This window comes from Gymnogyps californianus, chromosome 2 (genome assembly GCF_018139145.2).
Source record: "Gymnogyps californianus isolate 813 chromosome 2, ASM1813914v2, whole genome shotgun sequence".
In the NCBI taxonomy this organism is placed as follows: domain Eukaryota; kingdom Metazoa; phylum Chordata; class Aves; order Accipitriformes; family Cathartidae; genus Gymnogyps; species Gymnogyps californianus.
In genome coordinates, this window is record NC_059472.1 from 152,238,154 (window position 1) to 152,264,008 (window position 25,855).

General features: G+C 41.0%; 1 protein-coding gene across 5 annotated transcripts in view; it reads right to left on the reverse strand.

Annotated features, from left to right (window-relative positions):
• NRP1 (neuropilin 1) overlaps positions 1-25,855 on the reverse strand; it is a 114,355-nt gene that overhangs the window by 84,661 nt on the left and 3,839 nt on the right. For all 5 annotated transcript variants that reach the window (XM_050890723.1, XM_050890722.1, XM_050890721.1 and 2 more), the window contains exon 3: positions 25,483-25,657. In XM_050890723.1, the coding sequence (XP_050746680.1) occupies positions 25,483-25,657 (175 nt within the window). The remainder of the gene's footprint in view (positions 1-25,482; positions 25,658-25,855) is intronic.

The following is a 25,855-nucleotide window of genomic DNA, read 5'->3' on the forward strand; positions in this document are numbered from 1 at the left end:
ACCTTTACTAAAGCTTTTTAGACATGGGCCAATCTATACAACTGCCAAGTTCAAATTTTCTGTTATTATCAAGGCAATAATTCTTTGGCCCTTTGTTAAGATGATTTGCCAATTTTGTTGGCACAAATTAGGGACTGAGATTTAACCTCCTCAAATCTGATTTTGAAAATGAATTTAACACACACTGCACCCCCAAAATAATGTAGAGGTAATGCATTTGTTTTGCAATTTGCTGTACTTGGATATAATGCTAGGAAATGACAAATTTTATCTTTCCAGAGCAAAGACAGAAAGAAAGATACCTTATTATCGCTGGTTCAGTGCAAGCGGATAAGCCTGAACAATCTGAAGATAAAAACCTTAGCAGAATATTTAGAACTTGAGCCACACATCTAGCTTATGCATTTTCTCACTGAATGCAATGTTAACACATCCATGAACTTTGATAGTGGAAGAGATCAGTTAACAGCTTAGAAATATTAAACTATAACAAGAAATTTCTGAAAATAAATATGAAACAGGCATAAGAAATCATAGAGATTGGAGCAGACTTTTTTGCTGTTGTAACCCAATTAGTTTTGAAAGAATTCTATGAGCCATTACGATGGCCCCTTAAATTTCCAGTGGGTCAGATTTAGTGTAGGAGATTGTAAACTGCTTTGTGGGGAACAGCTCAAAGTATTTGCATTCAATTTACATTTAGAATATGTAACACAAGCTGAGAAGAGGCTGGAAAAGTCCTTTCAGAGAGCTCCATTTTATCTGTACACAGGCATTAACTCACAGCGTCTCATTGGTTTGGCAGAGACCTCTAGGGGAGCCTGGTGCCCCTCCCCCCTTCAAAGAGAAATGCTTCTTAATTGTTCTCCAAACCAGCTCTGATAGAAAAGTGTCACTTCTAGCCTTGACTGTCTCCCTTGACAGCCCGCTACTTTGCTTAAGTGATCTCACAGTTACAACATTTTTCATAATATTTAACCTAAATTTTCCTTGCTGCAGATTAATCCCACTCCTTCTCTTATCAAGTACAATAGCTTCACAACTCGCAGACAGTATTTCTAACATGAAACAGGGACCCAAGCGAGGGCTTTTTCTTAGAGTACGTGATGTCAAACTGACCTTTGACTCTCACACTTTAAATACATCTCTTGGCATCCTGTGCAGAAGAAAACAGACACCACTTGTTTCCTAAAGATTTTACAACTGGCTTGGGCTAATTAATCAGTCTCCAGCACACACGGCTCTGTGCTTACCTGTCTGGAGGAAGTGCAGATCACAGGAGCAAAGCGAGGTTTCTCTGGTCTGTCGTTCACCAGGTACTTCATTAATTACTGAACAGACAAAGGGAAATCTGTTCATGGCTGCTTCTTCCTTTCTGCTACTGTGCAGCAATCCCGTTACCCATTTGGCTATTTCATTATATGCAAAAGTAGATTTTGGTTCCACGGCCTATTTCGATTCCTGGTGTAGTTTAGCCAAAGCCAGTGAAATTCCATAGGAACAATTTGGCCCACTGTGTTTAAGTATTTAACCATCTGCACAAAAACCACAAAAGAGACGCCCAAACCAAAACCACTCATTTACATAATAAGGATGTGAACCTACTACAGCCATGTGAAACTATCATTTTTCACATGTGCTTGTGAATCTTTTCCCAGGCTTTTGTAGAGGGAGGGGCAGTCTGAGGGCTGGGATATATGAAGTGAAGAGAAATGTGTGGGTGGGGAAAAACGAGGGTTTTAAATTTTTTTCCCCTTTTATTCTTTAAGAAGTATGCAGCAATTACTTCTGTATTTTAAAGAAATGGTAAAAATACCCAGAGGTTATAGATTGATGCTTTTCCTTAATGTTTATACAAATATAAATACACAGCTAAAATAAATAAAGAAGTAAATGGAACACACCCACTTCTACAATTACAAAATCACTTTCCCATGGGGAAATTTCATCGTATCCCCATCTGTTAGAACTTGGATTGTGTCATGAACCATTATGGCTTACATCCCTTAATTATTTTGTATGATATGAAATGTAATTGTGGATATTCCACATCTTCATTGCAAATCCTTCATTTTCTTTCATAAAGCTACCTATGTTCTTGGCCTAGTTCTGTGTTGTGGAAATGAATTCCCAGGGTTAATTAGGTGTAACAGAGTAAGCCATGGTCCTGATCCCACGGTCTCTGCGTAAGTTAAATTCTCACAGAGATAATAGAACTTTTTCCAGGCTGAGAGGAAAAGAAAAGGGAAAAACATGCCCATGACAGTCTGCCACGCAGCTGAGACCAGGAGCTCCAAGGGAGCCGTGCAGCAGTCGTCCTGTACACAGGACCATGGCAGACACCTTACCCAACAGGGAACCCAAAAAACCTACACTCTGCAATCGCACTCTCCTCTCTGGCATTTTGTGAAACTCTGCACACTTTGGTAGCAGAGGGCATGGCAGTATGCAGGTTCTGCTGGTAGAGCCAAATATACTCAGGAGGAGAAAAGGTGTTACCAATCTCAGCTCTTAAAGAGCAATTTGAAATCTGCAATTTGAAAATATGTTCAAGTCCTTCTCACAGAGCTTTCCTGGTGCTGCTTGCAGGACCTGCATGGTGTCCTGTCCTGCTGCTCCAGCTCCGGCAAAGCTGAAAACTGACAGCTGAGGCCTAGCCCAAGGCAAGTCCTCCTTGGTACACCTATAAACATGTAGCAGTAGGTATATTTAATAGCTGCTTTTATACCTTGCAGCTGAGATGTGGTTTCAAGTGTTCTTCCCCCAGTGAAGAATGTGGAATTTGTAAATTGTGGTGGTTTGACACAACTTGCATAAGACCAGAAATCGCAAACCTCCCTATGCATCCTATGAGCAACTGCACATCCTGCTTCCAAAGTTTGTACATCAGACTCCTAGAGCAAAGGGAATCTATACTCCTGGGTAGTATTCCTAAAAGAAATAGTGCTTGTGATATTACCAGCTGATGAAAATAGTAATTTTGTGATTTTGACTTGAAAACATGGATTTCGTTATTTTTTTAACAAACAGCAGCACTATTTCATGACTTTGAACTAATGCCTGTTTTACGGCTGTGCCCATTTTTGCATGCTGTATAGCTGCTTTGTTCTCTTGGTCAGAAAAGAGGTTTATTATGGCAGACATGAAAATATCATGAAGGTGTTTTCATGATGGTTCAGCAGAAAGCCTCAGATCCTCAAATCCAGAGGGTCTATATAACAAAGACGATAGACAGCCTCTGTTTGAATTACAAGGCTCTCCTGCCAGAAAAGAGGTGATGGATTTCTTACACATAATTTCTTACTGGATATTAGATATCACCTAATAGATTCACAATAAACTACAGCAGATGTTTGAAAAGCACATAATTTGCAATTGATTATACACATATCTCACAAATCAGACATTATATAAATAATAGTTGCTCTGTAATCATATTGCTTTTGTGAATCAGAGATTCAACTATTCAATCAATTGTTGAAATTTTATCACCGGTCTTCTACAGTAAATATAAGTTTGAGGTACTAATACCTCCCAGCTACAGTGACATTTAGGATACAAATCAAAAAGCTGATCTGTGGCTTCCCTGTGCGCAAGCACGTTTTGCACCCGCAAAATGAATTGACCAGACGAGAGTAGCAGCATTTGCATTACTTGAATTTCACCTGCAATTCATTACTTAGCAGGGGAACTATTCAGGTATATGGATAAGATGTGGTAAGAAAAAGAGAAGGTGTTCTGTTTTGCTGTCAGGTAAGGAGGGAAGTCAGTACTGGGTTTGGCCTCCATGCCTGAATCAGATGGAGCAGAGGAGGAGGCTCAGAGACAGAAACCCAACACCAAGAGCAGAGTGCCAGGCTGGAAAGGTTTGAAATGAGCTTCTTTGCGCTGCTTGGAAGCTGGAAAAGGAAAGGAGGGTTTCTTCTGAAGATTTTGAAAAGAAGAATAGGTGCATCATGATGACTTCAGTATTATTCACCCACTTTGACATAATCTTTGTCTCCTTGGTTTGTTCCTGTCTACTTTCACATGAACTGAGCAGTGTTGAAAATATACAGACATTTCCACACAAAAGAATACAAATATATCATTTGAATGTGAAAGAGGTGCTAAACAGTGCTCTCATTTAAATGATGCCTAAAGCCAAGAGACACAGGGTCTAAGATATATGCGAACAAGACACAAAACCATCTCTACCATGTTTAAAAGCACATTTGTTTAACTACTCCATGCTGAGATTACGTTCAGTATTTTTCCCTAGGCCTGGAGTTGCTGAGACAAACAGAACATAGCTGACCTTTGGAGTGGGATTTTTGTGAAATAAATAAACTGGATGGCAGAGTATAAAAGTTACCAACCTCTTTAGAATGCCATATGTGAAAATCTTGTAAACAGTCCATAAATATCACCTGCTGGGTAGGACTTGCGGAAGCTGCTGTAGAATTCTCTGCTAGTATCTTCCCCCCCAAAACATTGAACCATCTGGTAATGACAATTTATTCTATAGCTTTTCTGTTGGCATGTGCCTATAATTATAAAACATGTTATTACCAGCTTCAGTCTGGAAGCTACACCATCCCACGGCCTGGGATCAGAAGCACTGACACTGACCAAAATGCTGGGAAAGGCTAAAGCACCCACGGTGACACCAGCACAATGTTTGTCTTCCTGTCTTTGGAGGCAACTTTACTGACATTATAGTTGAACATTTTACCAAGCATTGTGATTGCCAAACTAAGCTCTTACTTTTTCTTTCAGAATCTAACTTCCTGATGAGGAAGTTAGCATTTGATCTAATTACTGCTGAAGCAAATGGGGTTTTTCCACTAGCAATGCAGAGCTGGACCAAGCTCAACTGTGCAGCAGTGGTTTTAAAACTTGGTAACTTGTTTGTGACTGTCTCTGCTGTTACTAATTTTCCAAAATAACAAAGCTATTGACTGCTTTAAGAGTTAATTTCTTATTGAGTTAATTTTTGAAATAGATTTACTTTTCAGTTACAGATCTGCAAAAAATGTTTTAAGACCTTATTCCTTTTTAGACATAAAACTTCTAAACTACAAAAATTATGTCTTTTTATTTCAACACGTTAGGTTTAAATATTCATTCCTTGGCTGACTTTTATCCTAGGAGTGAATTTTTATGGCTGATATTTAAATCCTTGAAAGTAGGGGCTTATAACAGAATCTCCGACATATTTTAAACTACTGTGCAGCAGTCCTGGCTGGCACTGCTCTAGTTAGCACTCCTTTTAATCTACTGTTTGAATATACTGCTGAAGAAATACTTTAGCTTTTAGTGGACAGAATAGTTGTGGATCCTAAATGACTTGCCATGAGAAATGGAATTAAGAACAGTACATATGGTTTAATAGCTTTATCATTATGAACAGGCACAAAGGCTGACATTTGAAAGTCATTATCCTCTTGCACAAGCTGGTACAATTATACTTTTAATCAAGAATTTCTACTTCTTTTGTTACTTCCTGCCTTTCCGAGTTCCTGTGATATACAGTTCCTATTTTGGCCTCATCCTGTTTTGCCCTGCTTCTTGTGTGTTAAGGAGTCGAGCTCTACTGTAGGCTAGCATTTTTCAAGTGCAGCAGCATACAATAAACAGGAAAGATTCCCTTAGAGACACTGTTGTTTTTAGCTGATCAAAAGGCCATTCTGGCATCCGCTTCTTGCTCAATAAAAATATTATTTAAGGAAAAAGAGAAACAACTCTAGATTAGCATTGCGTCCTTAGCTTGGCTAAAGCCTCAGCAAAAGAAAATGCTGGCGTCATTACTGCTTAACCTATTGCTGCTTAAGTCCACCCTATTTTAGGTACATAAGGTAGAGACAACGAACCAGATTGTAAGTGAAAATGCAGTGTCCTCTATTTTTCCTGAATTTTAAACTACAGAACTACTTACTACAGTTTAGTGAAACATCAGAAATGTAAGGACACTGCCCTGACAATCTGCCAGGAGTCTACGAACTGCATCCGATTTGCATGGTTCAAGTCTGTGGGAGTTTTGCAGCAACAGGAACTTCAGGATTTGGGCTTCATAACTTGGTCTAAGACACAGTCATTGCTTTGACCCTGATTAAGAAAAAGTTTTGAGCTCAAACCTAAACGGATGCATGTGATTACAAATCCTAGCGTGCAATGCTCCATCTTAATAGAAACAGTCTTGCTCATGTGTTGAAGCAGGAATATTTGGGCCTTAATTCAGTCACGTTACTAAGCATGTGCCTAATTGTAAGCACCTGTTGGCTACATTAAATTAAGCGGGGTTCAAGCATATGTTAAACAGGGCTGAGTGTGTGCTGAGAGAAGAATGAGGAAGCTCAAGTGAATGAATTGCATTTGCTGAATTAGGCAGTCTATGTTGTGCACTCTTATACTCTGGTATTTTCCTTTCCATTCCCTTCCACTTCAGGGATGTTGCTCATATCCTTATGCCCTATCAAGTATCTTCTTTGCTACAGAAGATCTCTAACTGCCGAGCAGTGTGCTCCTGCGGTGCATGTGCTCTGCAGGAGTGACTTTGAATGCTACAGACCAGTGAGCACAGGTCTGTCAGCCTGCCCCACCGAGATTTAAAAAGGCTTTGAGCCAAGCCACAGAAGCTGCAGGTAACACTGCCCAAGCAAATTTTACACTGTAAGTACATCAATATGTGATATATTTTAAGACAACAGTTTCAGTTCTTGAAGAAAATGTTTACTTGTATATGAACAGAACATAAAGGTCTTGTGCTCATTTTCTGTTTTCATTTTCACTTGTAAACCAATTATACCGCTTGTTGTGCATTAAGCCTGTGACATGGCAAACAATTTCCAAACAGTAGCAAGATTTTTTTTACCTCATTGACATGGGCAATACTGCACCAACCCTGGCAATCAGCTCTGTGTCCACCATGACAGAAATGAGCTTCTGCAGCTATCTAAGCCTGCCAGCTTTCCTGTCCACTTTGGGCAGCCATTTCTGAGGACTTTGGGTGGAATTTATTTCACCTTACAGTAGTTGTCTAAAACCCAGGGACGTACTCTGAGCTAGTTATCCCTTGGTAGTCTGGGGAGAGAGATAAAGGTGCCTTGAAAGAATGATTTATCCTGGTGATCAGTCTTAAGGTGGGATGTATTTTTGCTGGAGGTATATCTCCCTCCCCATAAGCCACAGGAGAAGACCAAATATCCAGTTTAGAGGAGACATCCAGCTTTTGGAAGGATGAATTAGGTGAAATTAGGTGCTCTTTCTGCACCTTCTCACTATTTTTCTCATAATCATTTCTAAATGACACTTGCTTATCACTCCTGCTCATGCCTTGCACTTCCAGCTACACGGCAACTCTGCAGCAAATACACTGTTTATTTTCTACACACATGCCAAGACTGCTTTCTGCTACATGTTTGCTCCACATGGTAATTAATACTGTGCAGCACTTCTTTTGCCAGGAAGAAGCCTCTTTGGTGGATCACTCTTTCTCAACTGTTTAAAAGGGCATTATTAAGCTCAGTTTTGAATTGCCAGATGAAGAGAGAAAATTGCGAAGGAAAGACAGGCAGGAAGGTTTTAGACATTAGCAGCTATCTTCTGAAATTTAAATTGGGAATGCAGTTATAAGGGTGGATGAGAAAGGTGTAATGTTGGGGAAAAACATGAAATTTATCTTGTAAGTTTGGCTTCTGGCTCTAACTTTCATGTGTGCATCGTACAGTTACTAGACACCTGTGCTTGGGACTTGAAACTTGGCTGGTTGTTGCATCCACGTGGCGTAAAATGGCATAGTAGGACTTTGATCTAATGCTGTGACCTAATCTTGCAGGAAGGACAACTCTGGCCCTGACACTCTAGATCTGGGTGAGCTAGCGATTTTTGTGGATGAACATGCAGCAAGTTCGGAGAGTTCAAAAGTGAGGGTAGCTGCTCTTGCGGACAGAGCCAACAAAGGCAGGCGCTTGGCAAATACAACCAATTCCTGCCTCTCTTATCTTTGACATGCTGCCACAGCTTTACAAACACCTTTCAAAGGAAACATGTTGCAGTCAGGCCAAAGTAGCAGCGTGTGCTTCCACTGGTTTTGGCTCACCAGGGTGCTGAAGTGGTTGTGCACGTAAGCACGGAGGATGCTGGGCACTCCCAGAGGAGCACGTACTTTGTGCGCATCAAAGGAAGCTGAAACCCAGGAGCCGGCCCACAAAGCTTGTGTTCCCGCTGTTTGTAGCCTGCAAAAAGGCAACGAAGCACTCCCAGCCAACTGAGGTACAGATGTGGGAGCTCTGGTTCATGAGAGAGGACTCCAGTACCAGTCTCTCAGATAGCAGCTACAGAGATGTTTAAAGTCTGATTTACTGCAAATTGGCTGTTTGTTGTTTGGCTGTTGCATGTGATCAAAATGGGTCATCCCTGCCAAGGGAGGCAAATGCAATTCTGTCAAACAGCATCTAAGTGCTTCCTTTGCTAAGTGGAAACAATTGCTTCTCCTCACTTTGCAGACTCCTCTTCAAGTTCCTTAGGTGGCACTGACACAGTTCACAGAGCAAGCATGCCAGTGGTGCTAATATTAAAGAAATAACTGGAAGGAAATGTAGGAATGGGTTTTTTTCCCACAGTAAAGTTTCAACTTCCACTACAAAGAAATATGCAATAATGTTACCATCTGTGTCACTTTATTCAGGCCAGATCCACATTACAGCTAGAACGGTGTTCCCATGCTGAAACACTGCATCATTATTAGCAATTACCAACATAGCTCCATTATTAGCAATGGGATGTCTATAGCCAGTTCGCATCGTCTGTGCCTCTTTTATTTATTTTGGAGAAACAATGGACATAAAATGTCTCTGCTGGACTCTGACATGGTGTGTACAAAGGCAGATGTCTGTTGCAATCTAGGGGGCAGACAGGGAGGAGGTGACAGAGGGAACTGCTCAGCCACTGAAAGTTACTTTCATCAGTGTTTCCTTTGGCAAAGACTGCTCAGAAAACGCTAGGGGAAAGGTGGAAGGGAAGCAAAGAGAAGGGGGAAAGAGTGAGACAAAAAAAGCCAAAGATGAAAAGTGTTTTTCTTACTGTAGACAGTTCAGAAGCTTTTTTGACAGATGATTGCTAATTATTTGAGAGATGGCATTTTTCTGCAGATAACTGTCTTTCATGCCTTAAAACCCTGTAGAGTTAGGCTGGAATAGCCTTTAACACCTACTTTAAAAAACCCTAAAAACCAGCAGACAGCAAATGGCCTATTTAACACCTGGGAAAAGTAGATACACTGCAAGAAAATATTAATCTCTGTTCAAAAACAAATGATTCAAGAGCATATTTTTACAGTGCCTTTTAACTTTGACACCAATTCAGTTTTCTGGTTACTAGGTCAGGATGCTTAATGACTGCGTCAAACACAGGGTGATGCACAAGTGAAGTCCCCAGCTCAATGACTAGGGTATGAGATCTGCTCTAACGTCTGAGCGCAGTTGTGACTGCTTCTCTTCAGAATTTGCCAAGAATGCACATTAAAAGAGGCTGCAGGGTAAAAAACTACAGCTGCCTGACAGACAGGCAGCAGCCTCATTTTACACAACTCTTGTCTGTACTCCACTGAAATAAAAACAACAGGCTGATTCATAACTTCCAAATTATCCATGCAAGAAAAGTGGATTTTCCCCTGCTATAATGAGAGTGTAAGAGCCTCCTTCCTCAGCGCCATGCTGGGGAAACGGTCCGCAATCTGCCCCCTCGCTGCAGCCAATCCAGACCATACGCACTAAAACAGGCTTTAACAACCCACTTGTTAAGAACTTTTTCATTGCATGTGCTTGCTAGGGTCCTTAACAGAAAGCCCAGTTTTGATCCTTTTCTCCAGAACTCACTCTTGGGCCTGGATACTCTGGGAGGGTTTGCCATGCTGGCTGTGGCCACGACCGCATGCTCTCGCCATGGACTCGGGGGGATGCACAGTGGTGGCTCCCCAGGACAGGGTGGAAACTGTCGGACACCTGCAGCCTTGGTGAACTTTGGGCAAAACTTACCTCCACCTGGACCAAAGCTGGCTATTTTGATCCTAAGTCCTGCCTGCTCTGAGTCCTGATACTGAGACGGCTCACCTTCATGCTCTTTTTTAAAAAAAGTCTTTTCTGAGCTTAGCTGAGATGGCAGACCATGACCCAGCGGGGCCCTGCAGCCACCATGTAGGGACATGCTTGTGGCCCTACCCCTCAGCCCTCCTCCTAGGGTGGGTGATCCCTACATGATATTTCCGTGTATTTTAAAATGGAAAGACAGAAGGGAACCTTCTTTTCAATAAAAGAATGCAATCTAAAATTTTAAAATGAATAAGGAGAGCTGGTGAGAAACTAGTATTTACTTGAGCAGAAAGGCTTGGATAGGCCATGAAATAAAGGTTCTGAAACATCCTAGCTAGGTCTTCTTTGGTTTTAAGGAAACATTTGGTTTTACAGAAACATTTGGTTTTACAGGGATTGCTTCATTTTAGCTTTTGTATTATATAAAATGCAATTCCTTTGAGTAGTAAGTTGGACAAGGTGATTTCCTGAGGTCCCTTCTAACCCAAATGATCCTATGATAGATGAAGCAAATTTAATACAGCTCAATAAAATTTTATTTTCATATAAGAATCAAAGAAAAATAACCAAATTAAAAAGATGTTTCAACATTTTGTCATCAAAAATTGAACAAAATTCATGCCAAAAATTGAATTGAATGCCACCACTTTGCCTTCTGGGGGAAGAGAACTGGACGGTTTGAATTTAAGTCAGTCCATGGCAATTGGCCTCAGAGCCAGACAATGGACTTTGCTTGGTTTATATACTACATGTTTACAATAAAACGTCCTAATATGATTTAAACTAGTTTTTCCCATGAAAAATATTTTTTCTACAAAAGTCTTCAAGTAGTAGCAAACTGTGTTGCATTTTTCAGTGCAGTTCCCACACAAGCAAAACCCACCCACCATCTAAGTAACACTTTCGCTGATGCCGAGACTGAACTCATCTGGAAAATTCTTGTAGTACTTTTCTGGCAAAAGCTATATAAGATCATACTTCACTAAAAATGCATTCTCCCTCCAGGATCCTTAGTGGTGACACAGCAAAAAAGGTGTTCCTTGCGATACAATAAATAAGCACGTGCATGCATGTATGTGCAGATGTGTGAGATTTCTCCAGCACAGAAACATACAGTTGAGGTTACAGCAGTGACAGTTCCATTATAATCCCATTTTCACGTGCTTGGAGCTTTCTGAGCTGTATTATTTTGTCAGAGAGGTTTACATTTGGCCCCTAGCTCATAGGTGATATTTTTTTGAGGTTTCACAAAATCTATTAATCCATTTTTGAGTTACCAGAGGGTAAAGAAATGCTTTTCCTGCCTTTTAGATTCTTGTAGCCCTGTTATGGCATTGATTTTTACACAGAACTCTCTGCAGAGTTTAATAGCAATCAGCAGCCTGATGTGCCTTAATGACTTCCTCTGTGCGTTCAAAAAATGGCTAAACTTGACAAGTTGAAACCTTCCAAGGGGCCAGTGCTCACTGAGTAATAGCTCCCAGGTCAGTTTGGGATTATTATTTTAAAGTAATAACAGAATAAAGACATTAAGATTTCCTTGAGTTTATAAAAATGTTTTGAAAATTAGTTTTGTCCTCAGAACAGCCCCTGAGTTTAGTGCTATACAGCCACTTCTCAGCTTGTCCACATCAGATCAGACCCACTGCAGTTCTTGTAACTGCAGCAGGGAAGGATCCAAACCATAAAAGAAATACAAAGCAGTCAGTCACAACTTCATTGACTTCACTAGAAACATGCAGACACAAAAATGGTATAGTTAGGTGGAGGATGGGACCCTTAATGTCAATGATGTTAGCTATTTTGCACAGTATTTTTGTGTAATATTTGGAAGAGAACAATCCCCTAAAAACATAAGCCTGCACATCACGTAAAAGAACATGGCATAAGAAATTTTTTTTCTGTGTCAGTCCACCTCATTAATCTCCAACACGCCTGCCAGGGGATAGCAGTGGGACAGTGTAAGGATCCTGCAGCAGCCAGTGTGATCTTTGTCCCAAACATACCAGCAATTTGCAGATCAGGGTCTTCCTGAGCCAAAAGTCATGTCCTTGTGTTTAATGGCTTTCAACCAGCTTTCTTCTCATTGGTGTAAGTTGGCTTTGAAGCCAAGCAAACATGTAGCCTCCTTAACAATAGGACTCCTAATGCTATTTTGTGTATATGCAGAGAAAAGGGTGGTAAACTCAGAGGGGTTTTTTTTACTGGGATGAATTTTGCTTTCTGAAAGTTTTGATCATGCAGTGACAGGTGAAGAAACATAGCCAAGCAGTGAAATCAATATAAATGAATACTTCCATTTCCTTTTGATTCTATTTTTCTTCTATAAGTCTGTCACTTGAGTGGGAGTTTCAGGGCTGTGACTGAGAACAGAAACAGCATCAGGAAGTTGGGACTTTAGCAAGAATCCAACATTGCCAGCTCTCATGATTTTTATCACGAGTATCATGAAATTTGTTTGCAGGTTTTAAAGCATCAGCTGCTGATATCATGGTATTGCCAAACTTCTCATTTAAGGCAGAGGAATTTTTTGGCTATTATTATCACAGAGGAAGTCCCCCAAAATATACTAGATGGAAAATGAAAAAAAAATCAACAGTAATTTTTGAGATACAAGGGTTTTTATAAAGTTTCACAATTTCTTGAGGCCTGACTTACGATGTCCAAAACCTGGAGTGGACAATATTGAGAAAGAAAACTTCTGTGTTTTACTCAGGAGAGTGTGAGCTTTCACATCACCTATAGAGAGGAGATACGGAAGGACGAGGCATCAGGTGGAACAAGCAAACCACAAAACAGCCTGAAATGTTCTGAAAGGAGGTTAAGAAACTAGGTAGATGACCCTGTACTTCATGCATTACATGTACTCTAACAACAGAAAATCGGGTATTTTTTTTTTATTTCATCATTGTTCTAGCAGTACAAATGCATTTGAAAACTCACGGGCCTCTTTGCTCTCCTACATGCACTGTGTGCTCTGGAAGAAAAGTAATGGCCAAACTGAGAAAAATTCTACAAGATACACTGGCACCAGAAAGTGCTCTTCAAAAAAGGGTTTTCTGGAGCCTAAAATAATTTTTTTCAGCCCAAGCAAGATTGGGTAGAAATTTTGCCATTGACTTGAAGGAAGCCAGAATTTCCCCCTATATGCAAGGATGGGGAATGCTCCCCCCATAGCAGACAGAGCAGGCCCAAAATCTTTGTGTCATCTGCTTCCACCCAATAACAGCTTTATAGAAGTAAGTTAAGAATGAGTAACTTAATGCTGCCCAAGGCGGCTCTAAAATGCTGCTTTCCCTCGCTGCACATGAGAAGACAGCCATTAGCGTTGCTGCTGCTAGGTTCACTGCTCCTTGGGGGACGCTGCATTTGCAGAATGGCCTGGTTTTGTACTGGCAGTATGCACACATTTGAAATTGCTTGCATTTGGGTGCTGTTTGGTGCTCAGTTTTGAGTTAGCACTGTGTCTGTTATAGATTCTTCTCATCATGGATAATGTGTCTCTTGTGAGCATGAGTCCTATTCTTTATTTTTGTTTGGATAACACTTCTCTCTGAAAGTCAAAAGATTGCCACATGCATTTTTACACAGCAGTATATTGTTAAAAAAAAATTAACAGCTGGAAGATGAACAAATACAAAACAATGGCAAATAACTATTATACCGTACTACATTTCCACCCAGCAGTCTCCAAGGACTTCACAAACACTAATAAGGGCATCCTCAGATATTTGCAAACCAGAGAACTATTATTCTCTCTAAAGAAACTGAGGCACAAAGATGATGATTGACTGGCCCAAGATCAAGCAGTATGAGAGAGTTAGCACTGTAAACAGTCACAGTGCCCTAGCACCCAATCCTGTGTGCTTCTTTAAAGCTGTTAGTGGAAAGAAAGGTTTGTACACATGACAGAAGGACTTCGGTCTTTATTCCACCTACTTTTAAGAAGCTCCTACCCATTCTGCATGAGTATTAAGGTCTGATCTTGCTGAATGGCAAAACTTTAACTGACTTCACTCTGAGTTAATGCCGTTTCAGCTACAATACTGGCCTTTCTTCTGAGACTTTCTAGGGAACTGTAGAAATGTAGAGTCAGCTCCTCTCTCAGCTGATATAAATCACTGGTGCTCCACTAACTTCAGTAGAATGATCTTTGGACAAATTAAGAATATGGTCCATGAAAAATAGCTTCCTTTCTTTACATATTTAAATCAAAGTTATCTGATACCTTTCAGATGAGAAAGAGCTGAAGCTGGGATGTGGCAAGGAAGGATATATTTTCCTTTCTATGCTGAGCATGTGGGGACATGCAAAAGTTACCCAGTGATCAGATGTTTATTTTCAGAGCACTCAGAGTTTGATTTCAGAGCATCAGCTGAGCTGTGGTTACACCTATGAGCATGTTTTTACTTTGTAATGTTGGGGGTGGGGGGAGGAATAACTAAGAAAAGGGATAAACTGCCTTGCACGTCATATGGAATATCACGGGGTGAGAGTGTGCATATGGACAATTTCCATGGAGTAAGCGAGGTGCTTGAAGGTCACACCACAGTAATTTATCTAGCTGCCTAGTGAGGCAAGTTCAAAAAAAACCAAAATGGAAAGCCTAATTTACAGTAGGCAGAGGAACTGCTTAGCTTAGACACTTTGCCTAAGCTTTTGTTCGAAGAGTAAAAGCTGGGAGAAAATGGATGTGTCAGTAAGTCCCCCAATATGCACATATATATATATATATATTGCAAGTTGCAACTTACAATCAGTAAGGCAACCTAATTAATTTTTGCTAACAATTTTAGCTAATATAGTATCCAAAAACCTCTACTAGCATTTGTGACTAGTTATGTAACGCTATGTATAGACCTATGTAATAGGTCTACACATTGTTTTTACAGCCACTTTAACTATACCAGTTTAGAAACCATTACAGATAAAGCAGTACAGTCCATGCTACAAACTGCTGACACTAGCAAGATTTATTTCTGCAAAAGTACTGACATAAGACATCTTTATACTAGAATACATGTATCTCCCAGTGCGTGCTGAATTGTTTTAACTATACACAAACAAAACCTTAATTGAAATAATTAAATCAGTACAAAAATCAGTGTATGAAGACTAGGCTTTAGAAGACAAAGACTCAAGTCTCAAGGAGTACACAGGTACGGTTAATTAAAAAGTGTAAAAATGTGCAAAGTAAAAATGTAATAGCCAGTAGAAGGAGCCTAATTGCCTGGGAAATGTGAGGCTGGCTCTTGGTAGTAAGTTTTAAGTTTAGTTTGGGGGAGAGCTATCTGTGTGGGAAAAGCTGCAGAGCGCTGGTTTCTTGAATAATGACATGCTATGATGGGAAGAATGAGAAGCAATTTGGGCACTATTAGCTACACTGTTCAAGAATAATAAGGAACTTGAAAATTATGTCAGAGAAATGAGATAAAGAAGACTATTATACTGTTTGAAGGCCATCATCTAGTATAGCTGTGGAGGATAAATGAAAATGGAAACCAGTAAGGAAAATAATACAATATGCTTATGGTATTTTGTGTTTGAGCTATTAGCAGGTGCAACTCTATTGGCATCAGTGGAGCTGTCTTCACTTGCTTCATAGCTCAATGTAGTCCTGTATCTATTTTATATACCTACATTATATAGTGTATGTGCTATTGAGACACAACAGAAAACTTTTGAAATGCATTGGAACGTTAGACTATATAGAGTGGTTAAAATGTGTACCTGCTTTAACTGCTTGCCATCTGAAACACAAGGAGATGAACCTAAATTGTCTGCTGTAAATGCATGTAAAGAAGTTCTGGATTTAAGCCCAGATATGAATATACAAATGGATAAAGTTTATAGAATTGTGACACAAAGTCTCAGGGGTTTTGTGGGAATGTCAAAAAACACTCAGCAATCAGAACATATGCCTGCCATGTTAATACATCTTATGCCTCTGTCTCCAACATAGATTATGGAGATGGCTGTGAAACAGAAAAAAAGAGCTTTCATTTAAGAGCTACCTTTGCATATTTTTCCAGACTTAACTAAAGCTACTCAAATGGAGCAACAGCCTAGGATTTCTTCTAAGGGTTTTTAGCATGAGGGATGTAAGCCTCTCATTTTGCATCTGGCAAAGTGGAGTGATCGCTATGGAAATAGGCAGCATAGCCTACGTTTCTGCATGGTGATCAAGCTAAAGCTTTTGTAAATTGCTGATCTGCTTCCCTTGTTACAGATGAATACATCAGAGGAAAGTCGGTAGAAGTTGTCTGGCTTAATGACAGATTGGCACAAGATCCTACAACAAGGCAAACTTTGATTCTTACCCATGCACTTAGCAACTTGTCTCAAACCTTCACTATTACGAGCTAAGATTCTGGAGAAGAAATGATAACTTATTTATGGTGATTTATGAATTGAGGGGACAAAAAAGAATGAAGCTGAATTTTCTACTGTATTGTAAATTACTCTGCAAGCATTTGAAATCCATTGTTATAAAAAGTAATTATTAATTTGTGTAGTGCTATAAATGTATGTCCGAGCTATTAGCCCTGCACAAGTGAGTCTGTTGTTTTAATTGACTTCAGCGGGACTGTTTATGTAAATAAGATGAGCAAAACTTTGGCTGTGAGGGAGCATTTCTCAAAGCTTGAGGCAGAATAATCTCATGGATATGAACAGACCTCTCTATTTTTCTCTAGGTTACCACCTTCCAATTTAAGAAAGCGTTGTAAAAAAAAAGAACAAGGACTATCTGTAGCTTCTTTTCCAACATGAAAAGCAGCGGGGCACTGCCCCAGCACAGGGCTGAGCTGTGAGGGCAGTGCGTGCGCCCCCCTGCAGTGGGGTGCTCCGACCCCCCTCCCACCCCACAGCTCTGATGGGCTCTGTCTTCACATGGGGGCATGGAGCAGCCCACAGTGCAAATGTGCAATGGAGCCCAAGCTGCTGGGAGTGTAAGGAAGGGATTAACCCAGGCTCTCATTCAGTGTGAGGCTCGGCCCATGTGTATTTAGGGGAGGCATGGGGCATGTGGCCACTGCAGCTCCACATCAGCGTGGAAGGCAGCAGACAACCGCCCAGTTTCTCCTGTACAACAGCTGGTTCTTGTGCTTCTGGGATGTGCATAGTTTCTTCTGGAAGAAATCACCACGTCAAATGGGTGTCTCCTCCACATATGGAGATATTTTCTCAATGGTCCTTTTGAGCCATCTAAATTCTTCTTTTTATAGCATTACGTAAAATACTTGTAATGCTATTAACACGCAAGATGAGTCTAAATATGCACAATCCTTTTCTGTTTAAATGAACTATTATAAAGCTCACACAGTGCACAACCAGCTTTGTGGATCACAGAGTTTCACAGTACCTTATGTGTGAGAAACAATCAGAAATTTGATTTTTTGAGGTTACGTTTTTAAAAACCTTTGATACTGCCCATGAAAATCAATTTCCTCCATGGAAGTTTAGGACTTGGGAAGGGGGTTATTCTCACATTTTTGTGAATTCCTACAGAAAAGCAAATGACCTATGCTCCCAAAAAGTTGGCAGGTGACTTATTAAACTTCTCTCAAATCTCCTTCAGGAAGTTCATTAAAACTCTATTTGGAAATGGCCAGGTGCTTGCTTCCCACAGTGCAAGAGGGAAACCTGTCACCCTGTTTAAAAAATTGTTTGGTTACTTGGGATAAAGAAATAATCATTATACCAAGCTGTGTGGTTTTGTGATGGAAAACTGTGGCGTGGTGAGAAAAGTGCCAAGGTCAATGCAATGAAAGACCCACAGTGAACTCAGACCTGATTTCAGAAGTCAGTGGTGGATGGAGGCCAGGAGAACAAAGTCTTTTCTGTGGTTCACTTGAAAACACTTTTTAAGATTCTGTATAAAAATAACTCTCTAGCTTGAGAGAGTTTTTAGCTTGAAAAAATAGAATTAGAAAAGATTTTTATATGTTTTATGAGGATCGCTAAGGCTAACAAAATTACCTTGTTTGACACTGGATCCTGACCTAAATACTACGGCCAAGTCAACTAACAGGAAAATAGTAGGGCTAAGCCTTTTTCATTCTTTATTCTGCCAAACCACTGCCTCTTGCAATCAGGATTGATTACAAACACCCAATTAAGAGGCATTTGGAACATGATCTGAACACTAATCCTGTCTCCTTTTCTCTTTATACCTAATTATCAGCCTTAAGATGGGTATTAGCGCTTTAATTAGTAGATTTACTTTAGGAACTTCTATATAAACTAAGAAATCTATACTATATGCATAAATGTGTGTATATATGCACAGTCTTAAAGAGGTGCGTGTAACACATGTGCCTATATCCAAATAGTTCTGTGTGATATGTAAGTCTAGACATATACATGTGAGTGCATGTTTTCAGACATAATTTCATTCTTTGGAAATACTACAAAAGAAAATAATTGAATTTAGTTTTACATCAGCTGTATAAAAATCTCTATATCATAATTATCAAATTATGATCCAATGTTATAGCTTGCAATAAGCTATAATTAAGAAACTAATTTTCAGCAACACATAGGTTTTTGTTTTAATTACATTAGCACAGGAGAGGGGGGTTGAGAGGAGAGCAGGTTGGGGTTGACTGGAAACATATTGAGTGTTTCATGGGGCTAATGCCAACAACTCTGGGTTTCAATTTAGAAAGGACTCAGCCCTCTGTTCTGAATTTGTCTATCTCTGTCCACAGAAAGGATGAAGGATTAGGCTCACGGGAATCCATATTTGACCCTTAAATTTTTTCCTGTCTGAAGGGTATCTGGTTGTAGCACATCAAGACAGAATTCTCCCCACAGTTCACTTAACTGTCTGGATTAATAGAAACGCCTGCATATGACTTTTATTATAATTTTAATGCGCTACCGTACAGAGACCCAAGTCAAGACTATTGTGCCAGGGAATGCACCCATACACATAGAGCACAAAACCAGGCTCTACATTCAACACCTCAGCCCTGAATGCAGGCCAGCACAGACTCTCTAGCTATGACCAGGCAGTTTGGTCATGGTTTCCCTAATACCTTTTCCTGAGAAAACTCAAACCCAAACCGCTATGCTGAAAGAAAGAATTGTTAAACAGTTTGACAATAGAGACTTTCACAAGAGTTAACTGCTTGGATAAACAACAAAACAGTTGGTTTATTACACTGTGTAATCAGAAAAACAATATAATTTCCAACTTCTTTCAACACTTATTTAGTCTCTAAAGCATAATAAAATAACAGAATTATCTTTAGATACTTGCATCTGATACTTGTGTGCAAATACCTGCTAAATCCTGTAGCAAAGAGCACATACTTGTACATACTTTCACGATCCAGAACCTTTAAGTTAAGAAAAAGTATTATTTGTGTGTGTGTCTGTGTGTCTGTCTGTGTGTGTGTGTGGTAACATGCTCCATGTCTACTGAAACAAGTGTTTTTTGCTTCCCTGATCCTGCGCAGGCTCTAGGCTGACTCCTTTCCTTGGCACGGTTAACTGTAGCCTTCCAGAGGGTATCAAATAGCAGTGGTCACCAGCAGGGCTGTCTGGAGTCTAACAGCACACTCCCTGAGAAAGCCTTTCATATGCTTTATATAAAGTAGAGAAATGCCCTCAAAACGCACCCAGAAACATGAGATATCACGTCCCCCAAATCCACTGCAACGACTCATCCTAAACTATGCCAAAAATACTTGTTTCTTGTTTTGGGGACAGAATGAAGGATGGTCCCCTTCATCCCTTTAGTACTCCCAAATAATCTCTCAGTAACCCCAATCAGCTTCTGAGGGACAGATTTTTGAAGGAGACAAGGGGCTGGAGATGCCGCCCCTTCGGCCCAGGTACAGCCTTCCCAGCGGGTCGGTGCTGGGCCCCACGTCCCGCTCACAGCTGCATGGAGCCTGGCTTTAACAGAGAGACATTCAGGCCTTTGCCAGCCTCCTGCGGTGAAGTACGTAGTGGGGTGGGTAATTTAGTTAATTCAAATCAGAGCAAACGTGGGAGCATGGGCGTTCCTCTGGCTGCCCTCAGCAGGTGAGGAGGGGGCATTCCCGCCTGGCGTGGGTACCTTGTCCTGAGGCAAATCGCTACAAGCCCAACGCTGATGCCCAGAGGAGCGGGGCCAGGCCATTAAAACCATATTTCTGTTTGAAAGATCAGAGGCCTTGGCTCCTTCAGACTTCTTTGCTCAACCATGGGCAAATATGGTCCCTGCCTCTCACAGGCCTGAATGAATCTGCTCCTTTGCTAGCTCTGCTGCTTACCTCGCATTGTCAGCTGCAGTCACCTCACTGCCTGCTGTGCTCAACAGCGGCAGAGGGAGAGGGAATTAGGAAGCTCTGACTGACATTTGCCATCAGAATGACTGATACAGTCATAAACCAGTCCTGCAGGGCCTGTGCTGCACCCTTCCTCACAGCCTTAAAGAGTAACAGGAGACAGCTCTGTGAAAGCGGAGGGCAAAATTCAAAATTCCCATCGCTTTAAACGATAACAGGGCTGCATCGGGCTCAGACCCTCCATTACGCCTGAGATGTCCTTGATGCAGTTTGTGGGAGCAGTTCAGGGCTGGTAAGCCCAGAGCCAGGCTCTAGCCGCCGCTCTGGGCAGTCAGAAAGCAGCTATCATGTGTGCAGCCATTGACAGGACCCTTCTGACAGGCAAGGCTTGACGGGCAGCCCAGCCATGTCCTTTACAGGCGGTTCCCTTCTAGACAGACAGCTAGGACATGTGCACCACTGCATTGCCACAGCAGCTCAGTGCCATCTGGGGCTCCTCTTACTCCTATCGGCTCAACCCAAAGGGCTCAAATCGCCTCTGCCTGAGAGAAACACGAGGCACAATGTCTGCACAAAGCAGACCTTGCTGCGTGGAAGAATAGGAACCAGAATTTAGACAAAAGTAAATGAAAGCTTAAACTTTGCAGAAACTAAAGAGGCTGAGCCATGGCTTGCCTTGCTCCTGTTTATTTTAGCAGCCTCAGTTTGTTATACCTCCAGATTTATAGCATAAATACATTGACATTATTTAGAAATAAAATGGATGGATGAATTTCTAATGTCATTAAGGTCTATAGGAGTTCCATGGGGCTACAGTTTCACTCTCTAGGTCTGGATAGTTATGCTTTCTTCCTTACTCAAGGATCTGGAGGAGCTGTTTTCTTCTATATAAACAAACATAGGTGTTTTTTGCTCTGTATTCTATAACTGACTGCAATTTCTATACATCTCTAATCTCATCAGTGTAACTAATCCCTGGTAAATGCAATATAAAGAATAATTATCTATGACATCTCTCCTTCTATAACTTGAATGTTTCCAAAATGGGCAATTTTTCCATTCCAAGTGATTTGACAGCATTGTGTATACAGTCTATAATTGTCAAGCAAGGATGATATTTACTCTCCACATCTATAAATGATGGCCAATAAAACAATTGTGCTGTGTGGTATATCTATGAAAACGTTGTAAAACAATACAGTCAAGTCTGGCAACAAAGTCAATAATTTGTCAGTAAGGAAACTGCTATTGGGCTTTTTCTACCCAACCCTCCACCTTTCTTAAGCCCTTTTCTTCTGAAGCTTCACATTCATTTTCTTAATGTTTTTAACCTAGTGTCTGTGAAATTTTTATTGCTCCCTAGATAATGACATCTGATCTGAATGTAACCACACACCTCTTTGCTCAGCAACATTTGTCACAAACCATTATAAATTATCATGCTGATAGTGTGCATTGCTGGGAAACCGGAAAAGTTCCATAAATTCAAAGTACTGTATCAGTGACATTCTTGTTTATTATCTAGGTATAAAGTTTTACTAGATTCAAGATGGCTACATTTACACAGTAGGATACTTCAGCAACACGAGACTTGTACAGCTTGCACTAAGTGCTGAAAAGCATTTACCACATGCAACAAACACTGGAGCATTTTAACTAATATGTAGCCATATGTTTTGTCTCTTCTATTCATTTTAACCATGTTACTGACTCCAAAAATGCATGGCTATTATTGGGGCTTGCTTGAAATAAGGCAAAACGACAAACAGAAACTACTTTTCTCTTAAAGTACAACCATAATTTCTGTTTCTTGGCCTCCTGAAGAGGAGGCAGAACACTCATTAAAGTTAAAAGTTAAAAAGAGACTGTGTATTTTTTCATTATGTATGTCCTTGATAACAATCTGTGGTTGACATGATTGTATACTTCCCATCGAGACCCAGTATTTCCATTATGCTGGTTCAGTAGTTCTGGCTAGAAGACTTTTTATTAGATGAACCTAGCTTGTGTGAACATATTTTTAATTATTTGCGTATCTTTATTCTTCAAAACTGTGAAAGTTGAGTCCTTTGGAATGCCTCCAGAGAAACAGGAATTTTCACCATGTTTGCTTGAAATTTAAAACAACTCAAATGGTTCTGATTGTCAGAAAATCATACATATATGAATTGTATTAGGAGTCATTTGAGAAATACTTATTCATTAAAGCATAGCATAATAAGTAGGTAAATGAAAGGCATGTTTTTAAAATTAACTCCAAACTCTAACATACAAAGAGACTAACTGGGAACAGCTTCAGTATAGCTAATGCTTAAATTTGCTGCTTTTGATTCTCCTCAGAGAATCAACCTTTCACCAGTTTTACATTTCAATACATCTAGCCCTCTATATAGAGTAATATTTTTAAAAGTTAGATAATGTCTCTTGATTTTCTTGTTGGCACTACAGAACAAGAAGGTAACCTTTCCAAAGTCACATTGTTTCCCCCCCTTGGGCTCAGGGGGTCCTTGTTATTGAAGTTGTTTTCAACGCTAACTAAAGTCTAAGATGCAATGAACAGCATTATAAAGAGGATTTTGGGAGCTAGGCCAGCAAGCTAATCTTCTCCTCTAGTCTACTCTAATTGTATGGGGCATTTTTTGTTCCCAGACATGAATTCCCCTCTCTCTCATTTTCTATCTCCATTTCATATTTAAGTGCTTATTAATTTCCAGTGCTAAACCTTTCAATAAAATAGTGTAACCTAAATTGCACATTTCTAGATTGCAGACTGAGTTGCTAATAAAGTAAGTATATTAGGAAATCAAAATGTACGTAGCTCCAAAACCAAAAAATCTTGTGATATGTTTTATTGCATTAATCTCCTGTTGTATGCAATATTTGGTACAAGGAATGTGAATTCTGTAAGTAGACACTGACATTTCTAACCACAGAGATTGTTGACAAATTCCTGTTGCTGAAATAATTTTCTGTTATTCTGGTCCTAAGTTTTTTTGGCACAAATACAATCCCTCCCAAGTTAAAAAGAACAATTTTAAATATAAGTGAAGTAGCAGCTGAGTAATGTAGCGTAGCATAGCACAGAAGATTAGCATTTCAGCATAGACCAAATAACGGTAAAGTCATCACCATCGCACACTGCAAAGACAATGCAAACAACCCTGTTTAGAGACTTCCTTGCACCCACTACCATCTCATTACTGCACTGGGCCCCTTTTCAGAGGAAGAAATAATGCAGGAGGGAGAGTGGACAATGAATATTTAGAAGGGAGTGACAGAGGGAGGGAGTCAATCCCTTCCCTGGACCCAGTTCAGCTCAGTCTAGCACTATTTAGCACAACACTATGCCACAAAGATTACTTGTTCTTCAAATAATTGTATGCTGTACACCACTTTACTGCTGTCAAAGACCATGTTGGTTTTACAGCGTTGGAAAAACATGTATTCTAGCAAGGAACAAAAAGGATTTGACACTGAAATATGCTTCATTTAATCTCCTAATCTCTATCTAAGAGACAGAGACAGACAAACATTTTAAAGCCTTAGCACTGTCCCACAGAATGAAAATAAAACCTCTGTCAAGAAGACACAGGGAAGTGAATCATTGCCTGAGTATAACAAATTAAAAATTAAAGAACGGGAAGTCAGCGTGTGAACATATGGTGTGAATATAAGCTGCAGCTCCAACACCACAGTAAAAACTCATTTTAACGAAGAGACAGTTTAGTTTCATGAGCATAGGGCTTTCCTGCATTATCACTCAACTGTGGTACTGAAATGCTGATGTATAAGAGATTATAAAAAACAACAAAAAAGCAACTAAGCACCACACTGCATCATGAAAGAACTTCATTTTAAGGGAAATCAATAATTGTGATCTAAGTAATCAATTTATTAAATAATAAGAACAAAGATGTGCACGGTAAAAATTAAATGCTCAAGCACAGTTGCTCTCTTTCTCTAAGTCCAACACTCTAACCTCATGGTCTGTTACAACCACTCCTGATGATGCTGAGCATCATTTTACAGGACCAAATCCTGTAAAATCTCGAATACTCCCATGAAATGCCAAACACCAATGGCTATTGAGTTTAATCTCTTTCTGACATGCAGAGAAAACCTTGACTGGTAGCATTAATGAACAATAACTCTCTTGCAGATGTCAGAAAGGGATGAAAAAGCCATGATACTCAAGAAATTTTAAAATAATGAATCACTAAAATATTTTCTTCATGAAACAAATAGGCTGAATTAGAGGGCTTGTTGAAGAGGGGAATGATCTGACCACGTGGTGCCTTGTGCAAGCTTTACAGATTTGGGGAAAAGCAGAGAACAGCTTCTGGGAGGCTCTGACTCCCCTTCTCACTCTTGGAAATAGATGGTCAAAGGGAATGCAAGGACAGGGGAGCAAAGGGAGCCTCAGCTATCCCCTTCCTCCACTCAGGGCACTACTGTAGAGCAGGAGGAGGGGAAAGAAGAGGTACTGGCTATCAATCAGCAGCAAAGGGAGAAAGGGGGAAATATGACTACCAGTCCTGCAGTCTGCTGCCCCTTAATGGGTGAGAGTAAATGCCAGACTAACTCTGCGTTAAGAGGATTTGGCAATTTATAAATTGCCTGTTTCTGCCATAGGCTGTTTGTAGCTGTGGGGATACAAAATGGAGGGGAACTATTTTTTAGAACTCTAGAGACTTACTCAAAAAAGCAAGCAGGCCAACAAACACGCAACGGTGCCTCACCCTAATCGCACCCCCATGACGCGCATCATCGCCATCATCCACTTGCATGCCCATCAGGCAGACAGAATTCAACTATACTTTATAAAGCTCGAAAAGTCGCAAAGATCTTTTTCACACCACCACCCCCCCCCCCGCCCCGAAGGATGCTCCGCTGAGCGCCTCCTGCACCATGCCACAGCAAACACCGGCCGCAGTCCCTGGGCAGCGACGGGGACCCGGGCCCCGGGCGCGGCGGCGGGGCGGGGCGGGGCGGGGCGGGGCAGGGCGCCCCGCGGAGCCCAGCGCGGCGGGGAGGGGGTGGGTGGTGGGGGCGGATCCGCAGGCGCGGGGCGGCGGCGGCAGCGGGCCGGCAGGTGGCGCCGTGGCGCTCCGGAGCGCGGCGCCCGCACTTACTTGCAGTCGCGGTCCTCCAGGTCGAAGTGGGGGTTGAAGTTGATCATGATCCGCTGGTAGGGCTCCGGAGCCTGGATCAGCCACTCGCATTTTTGGCTGGGGTGGTAGGACTGGGGGTAGCCGGGAGAGGTGAGGTACCCGGGGTTTAAAATTTTGATCGTGTCGCCGCACTTATCTGCAGGGGAAGCAAACAGATTGGCTTTTCTCAGTTCCCCCCAGCAAGCACCCGGGTTCAGCCCGCAGCAGCGAACCAGTCAGCTGCCGCGGGAACGCTGGGGGAGTTGCAGCCTTCTTCAAGCGAACTTCCACTGCACCCTTATGCCTTTAATGCAAAGGCAACTCTGCTACATTTTACTGAAGGGAAGAGGCCTGC